This window comes from Pteropus medius, unplaced genomic scaffold, assembly GCF_902729225.1.
Source record: "Pteropus medius unplaced genomic scaffold, Ma_sr-lr_union100, whole genome shotgun sequence".
NCBI lineage: Eukaryota > Metazoa > Chordata > Mammalia > Chiroptera > Pteropodidae > Pteropus > Pteropus medius.
Window position 1 is genome coordinate 3,782 of NW_024353572.1, and position 6,929 is coordinate 10,710.

The window sequence follows — 6,929 nt, forward strand, 5'->3', positions numbered from 1 at the left end:
AAGAGCTTGCCAGAAGCCCCGGGGCCTTCTCTGACCCCACCGTGCAGGTTGCAGGTCACTTTCCCCGCAATTTCCGGTTGAAGCAATCACAAGGCCACCCAGAGTCAAGATGTAGCTCACAGACCCCACTTCTCCATGCAAGGAGAATGTGGGACTGTGTTTTCAACCACCTCAACATATCATTAGCTCAATGAAAAAAATATCTAAATCCTATTGAGTGTTTATTCAGAGCCAGGCACTGTGCTAAATCTATTAATATGGATATTTTATATACATTATACACTTATACTTACATTTAAAATAAATAATCACCAAAGTAAAACCATGCAGTAAAAGTTGCAGGGCTGTGCTTCCCTACAAGATACACTGGTCTCGGAGTCGATCAGGTCAGAAAGCCTTCTGGGTCACATCACCTCTCCCAGAGCCCCAGTCTCTGCATCCACAGGTCCGCCCTCCACCCCCATCTGAGGGGGAACCCCTGTGGTGTGGGCTGTGTAACAGAAGGCCTGGGTGTTCGAAGAAGATGCACGGGGCTGTGGGGGAGGCGTAGGTGGACTGAGCTGTGTGCTCAGCCCCTTCCCTGCAATCCTCTCTCCCTACCTCTCCCTGCCCCTCATCTCCCTATCTCCAACTTCCACGAGGAAAAGATAATTGAATTGGAAGTGCGCAAAAGTCATGGCTCAGCATTTCATTGCAGTGCCTGGATGCTGGTTGCTTGTGTAAAAATCAAGATCTCTCTCCAAGGCAACCCTATAAGGAGGCTTCCACCCCAGGTCACCACTTCTATCCAGTCAGCTCGACAACACCCGTCCCGTCCCCGAACAGAAACGTGTTATCCCCAAGTCCGGTCACACCTTCTCCCCTCCCCACCCCACCCACAGAGCCCAGACGAAAATCTCCCCAGTTCACGGCCTGTGGGCAGTGCCTCACCTCTCGAATGCCAAATCCCTTTCCTTAAATAAAGTCTGCAGTGAGCGTGAAGATGAGACAAGGCTCAAACATTCGGAGCCGACTTGTCACCAGGGAGGAACGCTGGAGGGGGACAATCCCCACCCTCTTCCTGGCTTTCTTGGTTCTAGCTTTGCAAGGTAAAGCAGTGGCATGTGGGGCGCTGGGCCCCGAAGCAGGGTGTGTGGGTCCTCTTTGTTATTTCTTGTTCCATGTTCCCAGCAGAGCCACATGAGCTTTATCCACACAGCCGTGAGTGGCAAAGTGTGCATAACTCACCCCAGCAGTATCATCCTGAGAAAAGACCCCACTCCTACCCCGTACCCCAGAGGAAGCCAGCACTGTAAGGACAGTGCAGGGAGCAGGGCTGTGTTTAGCTGTCTGTTGTTTAGGACCGGATCTTTCCTATTTGGGGCACTAAATATCCTCTACTGTGTGGAATGACGGTGACACAAAGAGCTGACATATTCCCTATTAATTAAAAAGCCCTTAGAACAAGAAGAAAGCCCACTGTATGTCCGTCCTGGTTACATTTTAAATTCCACATTTCTCACGTGAAGCTCTACACAGGGACTTGTATTCAATGGGGTCCCTGAAAAGAGCTGCCAGGTATAAGTCCTTAAAATCCTTGTAGACCACAGCTCCCTAGGAACATATCGGAGAAGGTGCTGCGTTCACTCTTTTTCAAGACCGAAGCTGACCTTGACTGACTTTGATTTTGACTGGCAATTCCCCAATCAGTTACAAACACACACACGCATACTTTTAGTCTTGGACTCCTTGTTGGTGCCTAGTCTCTTGTGAGGAAAAGCAGACCTAAAGCATTATTTCTTTAGTCTCCAGGGAACCCGAACAATCACATCAGTCCCAGGGCCTGATCAGCTCAGCATACCTGGCTGAAACCTATGGTCTTGCAGAACCTTGATGAAGGAGGCCCTGGGCTATAAGGGTTCCATTTGAACCTTTCCTCTTGTCCAGCCCTTGCTCACTGGCTTTTCAAAGGCAGCAGCCGAGCCTCCAGGGTCAGCAGCCCAGGACCCCTTCTCTTTCTTATCCGATTATCAGGAGCCACCACAGCCAAAGCCCTGGGTTTGCAGCCTCCCAAACTCAGTCATCTGCAAAGGGGCAGCACATTCTCCTGACATGCCCGCCGTGGCTCTGTGTGTCAGCTCCCGTCCCCTCTTCCTCCCTCCAGAGCCAGCAGGATAAGGAGGAGCTCTTCATAAAGTAACTGTCTAAACCCTTCGGGCACATCCCCAAAACAACGAAACACTCAAGGAGCAGCTATGTTACTCTTTATTGCGCAAAGTAGGAGTAAAACAGGTGCACCAGGGACAGGTACACCTGGAAAGCAATTAAAAGAAAGAAACGAGTTAGAGCCACTTAGCTGCTCAAGAAGCCTTCTCTATTTGGCTTCTGGGGCCAGCACACTGAGGGGACTCCACCAGGGTGGGGTCGCCCATCTAAGGCTTAGGAACTCTATGGGGTGGAGGGGCAGGGGTGCAAGTGAGAGGCAGTCAGGGTGGCCCAGCCTGTTACATGTCCTCTATGCAGCCTGGCAGCTGGACTTCACCATGGAGATCTTGCCCATCCAGGGGACAGTGTATATTTGGAAAGAGCACAGCGCTTTCTGCAAAAGGGAAGAGAGAGGGATTGTCAGGTAGGGTTACAGTAAAAAAGGAAATTGTCCAACAGGAGATGGCAGATGTGCGGGTCAGGAATTGTGGTTGTTTGGTGGGACTCTCAGACCCAGACCCAGACTACTCCCCACCCCAGCCCCAGACTACTAACCAAGACTCAGCAATGCCCTCCCTATCATCCCTCCCATCACTCCAAGTCTAAGAGATGGCATCCTGCACCCCAACCCCCACAGGATTCTACACTATTGCTCCCCCCAGCACAGCCCTTTAAGGAGCAGCCCACGCAAGGCCACACAGCCCCAGAGGGTGCACGCCATGCCCCCAAGTTCCCTCCACCTCTAGTGGGCCAGCACTAACACAGGTTCAGAGGGAAAGACCCAGGTCTAATGAGGCAGGCTGTGGGGCTTGAGGGATGACGAGAGGCTGAGAGCTTCCAAGAACCAGCCCTGCTGATCGCTGGAGAGTTCGATGTTTAGTGAGCAGGGCAGCATGGGAGGGTTTCTCCCCCTACAGGCCTCTAATTCCCTCTAATCTGTTCCAGCTGCTTCTTCCACAAAGCAGGCAATCCCCAAGCACGTGGTGCCCCAATAACCCAGCTTAAAGCCACCTAAAAATTTAAATTAGGCACCTCCGCACACGCACCCTTAACCCCCACACCTATCCAACACCCACACAACCCACTCATGCCACACCACTCACACATGACACACTCCCACAGGAACACCCCCACACCTCTGGCCTGCATGCTTGGTCCCTGGCCCACTTTAGGCACATACCTTCCTCAGCTGTGGCTGGGCGTGGAAGGGACAGCTGGCCAAGTTTGGCTGGGACTTGGTACACGTGGTTCGACCGATCTCCACATCCAAGAAGTAGTTCATGCCAGCCACCACCTATGCATGTGAAGAGTATGATTGCCTTTCAACACCTGCCCATGTCACAAAACCACAATACCTTTCTGCTTTTGTGCCTAGGGCCATCATCCACTGCCTGGCACCCAGGCGGTACTGAGCCAACTTCTGACTAGTGTCCAAGGTGCTGTGCCCCAGGCCCAACTTGTAACTTGTTTACACAGCAGCTCCAACAAGGTGCGTCATGCAGCCTAGTAGGAAGAGAGGCAGGAAAATGGAAGATGGAAGCCAGACACCAAAACTCCATTAACTGGCCCAGGAGCTGAAGGCGCAGCTCTGGGGAGCCAGCAAGGGTGTCAGCAAATCAACTGTGCCAGCGCCAAGATCTGGGGCAAGGACTAAGGCAAAGTGACAGCTCTGCCTGAGTCTGGGCTAGATATGCCTCAGGAAGACTAACGTGATAATGACCTTGAAGCTACAGTCCAGTTGGTGGTGTGAAGCCATACTGACTCTCATTGCATGTAACCAGGTTTACTCATCCCCTGAGTGGCAGGAAATGAGATGCGTTTCAGTCTCTCTCTCGTTCTCATACACGTACACACACGGACAGGGATGTTTGAGGTCAATAAAAGATGCCTTTAAGAGTTCCTTGTGATGGGAACATATCTAAAGTGTGTCAAACATGTGTCCTTTACATTTGAAATTACAGAAGTGAAGGCTGTCCTCACAGAGGCACTCCCAAGACACACCTAATGAGAACTCGGAGAATCTTAGGATGACGGGCCGCGACCAGGCTCTAGAATCTGCCTGGTGGATCCCAATCAAGGCCCCTGATTCCTCTGGTATCAGTTTCCCAGAAGTGCCAAGCTAGTGTCATCCTGGAGAGGAGCAGGCTCGCGGGGACCTGGTGAGCAGGGAGTGCACGTCCCATCCAAAGGGACAGTGCCAGCTGACTGCTGCAGGAGATATGGGTCTGATCTTGACTCACTGTTTGAAATTTCAAGAGAAGGTAGAAACGAGGCCTAAATCCAGGCATGCAGCACCACACTTTGTTGCCGTGTGGCTATGTTCTGCTCTCCAGTGCGAAGCAGGCCAGCTGGTCTAAATCCTAGCCTTCCTTCAAGGACAAGCGCAAAGCCCAGTAGTCCTTCCTGAAGCTCTCCTCTTCCCTTTCTGAACTTGATTGCCTTCCTTATCTGGCCAGAACTTCGGGGTGGGCTGGCAGAGGCAGGGTCAGGTGTGCTCCTGTCTACCCCAGCAGGCACTCAACTACCTCTGGCTGCTGGTGGTGGACACCCGTCTCAAGGTGCAGAATGAAACTTCACAGCCTAGAGCATGTTCCATGGGTGGGACCTGCACAGGGAAGCAACGCTCCGAGGGCCTTTCCTCTAGGATCTCTAGGCAGGTCTGGATTCTTGTGCGACACCCTCTGAGTGGCATCTACCTGGCCACAGGCCAGATCCAGGACTCCTTTGTTTGCTGACACCTTCGGGGTGACTAGGGAAGCAGTGAGGGCCCTACCTCAGGGAGGATGTTTGGAGTGCCTGCTGGCCCCAGATACCACTGCACATGGAGGACATGGAGGTTGGTTTACAGGCACCTGCTGAGAGACTGGAAGAACATGTCTCTTCTGCATGACCCGAATCTCATCTTGAGGAAACCTCAGGCCAATCCAAACGGAGCACCAGTCTACACAACACTGGCCGGACTCTTCACAAATGCCAAGGTCATGAAACAGATAGGCTGCTGCAGGGGAAAGGACGGTGCAGGACAGTGGCTGGAGCATATGACCCTGGAGTGTTCTTGGCTATAAAGGATATTGCTGGGACGATGAAGGACATCTGAATAAGGTCTGTGCATTAGATAAATGTCAGTGTTGAGTCTTGATTTTCCAAATTGTACTGTCATCATATAAGAGAATGCCCTTGTTTGGGGGAAATATATACTCTCAAATGGTTCAGAGAAATAAAGGCACACATGTACCCATGCACACACGTGGGGAGGGAGGGAGGCGGGCAGATAAAGCAAACAAGACAAAATTTTAACGTTTCAGGAATCTGGATGAAGGATCTACGGAGAGTCTAAGTGCTATTTTTACAACTGTTCTGTAAGTCTGAAATTATGTCAAAATGCAAAGTTAAAAGGAAGAAACTGCTTAAAAAATCATTCAGTGGGAGGGAGGGGCTAACCAGGTGTACGTGTTTTCCTTGGCATATGGTCGTTTGGTTCCCAGCTCACACTGAGCCCCCAGTCCCATTAGGCTAAGTGGGCTAGACAGGGACCCTGACCCCAAGCCAAGTTCTTCTTGCTAGGCTGGTGCTTGAAAACAGAAATGAAGAGCAGGGCGGCAACCAGGAGTGTCCGGGACCCAGGGGCACTCCTGGGGACAAGTCCGCGAAGGGATGTGGGAGACAGGAAACTGCCTGGCTGAGAAACATGGGCGTGTCAGCGTCTAGGGCCCATCTGGAGAGCTTCCAGGGCCTTAGAGGTAGATTCTCCCGCGAGTGCGGCAGGCAGTAGCGCGTCTGGCTACGTCACGGAATGCCACAGCCTCCCAGGCGCAGGTTCCGCCCTCCCGTGGTGCAGGCTCCCCCTCATCCCGGTCGCCCTGCCTGCTCCGCTGCCCCGACACCCGGTCCCAGGGACGCACCTGCTTGCGGGCACGCACCACCCGTATGGCGCGGCTGTGGAAGGCGTCGTTGCTCGCCTTGTTGTACTCGCTAAGGGCGAAGTTGAGTGCCTGCTGCACGCCCTCCTCGTTCACGTCCGCGTCCTCCAGGCCGCCCACTAGGCGAGTCTTGCCTTGGTACGCGCTGGCCGCGGGACTCACCGCCAAAGCCAGGGCCAGAACCAAAGTGGCCATCAGGAGCAGCGCGATTCGCAGGGATCTTGCCATGGTCGGCTCCGAGGGGACGCGAGGTGGAGCGACTTGAGAAGAGAGACGAGGGAAGCAAAGCAGACGCTTGGAGCACCACTCACGGGCCTCGGCATTTATTCCCCAGGCGCGCGGGTCCAGCCTCTCTCCAACCCCTCGCCCCCTCCCCCAGCTCCTCCTCTTCCGCCCCGTCCCATCCCCTTCACTTAGACCAGCCCAGGCCCTGGGGCCCTATTCCTTTCCTGTCCTGTGGTCCTGCTTCTCCCGCCAGCCCTTTCCCACAGCTCTCCGTTACCCACCCTCTCGCCCAGCTCTTCCCTCCCAGTCCCGGCCCTCCCGTTAAAATCCCTCCCTTCCCCGCTACCTGCTTTCCTCACCTGAGTCCTGCCTGTCCTCCCAATCCTGGCCCTCCTCATCAGTCTGGGTTTCCACCAGCTAACACATTCCAGCTCCTCCCCACCAGTCCCAGACTTCCTGTAGTGTGTGCCCAAGCCCGGTGCTTACCCTGGTCTCAGAGAAGGTGTCACCTCCTCCCCATCCCCACCAGCACCCCCACTCCCCCAAAAAACCCCTTGTAACTCCTGAACTCTAAAGTCTTCTTTTAAAAGGGAAAAAATA

General features: G+C 53.5%; 1 protein-coding gene across 1 annotated transcript; it reads right to left on the bottom strand.

The window, feature by feature from the left end:
• Nucleotides 1-2,230: 2,230 nt before the first annotated feature.
• On the bottom strand, nt 2,231-6,483 carry LOC120593175 (cystatin-C-like). The gene is made up of 3 exons (XM_039850902.1): nt 6,087-6,483; nt 3,365-3,478; nt 2,231-2,578 (listed from the first exon to the last, which is right to left on the bottom strand). The coding sequence occupies exons 1-3, from the start codon at nt 6,330-6,332 to the stop codon at nt 2,495-2,497; spliced, it is 444 nt and encodes a 147-aa protein (XP_039706836.1). The 5' UTR covers nt 6,333-6,483; the 3' UTR covers nt 2,231-2,494.
• Nucleotides 6,484-6,929: the final 446 nt, after the last annotated feature.

What these genes read in the sequence shown, in the direction of transcription:
- LOC120593175 (XM_039850902.1), bottom strand. Translation starts at nt 6,332, where the DNA reads ATGGCAAGATCCCTGCGAATCGCGCTGCTCCTGATGGCCACTTTGGTT. An exon ending in TGGTGCGTGCCCGCAAGCAG is followed by an intron (nt 3,479 to 6,086) that starts GTGCGTCCCTGG and finishes TCACATGCATAG; the next exon opens with GTGGTGGCTGGCATGAACTA. An exon ending in CCCAGCCACAGCTGAGGAAG is followed by an intron (nt 2,579 to 3,364) that starts GTATGTGCCTAA and finishes TCCCTTTTGCAG; the next exon opens with AAAGCGCTGTGCTCTTTCCA.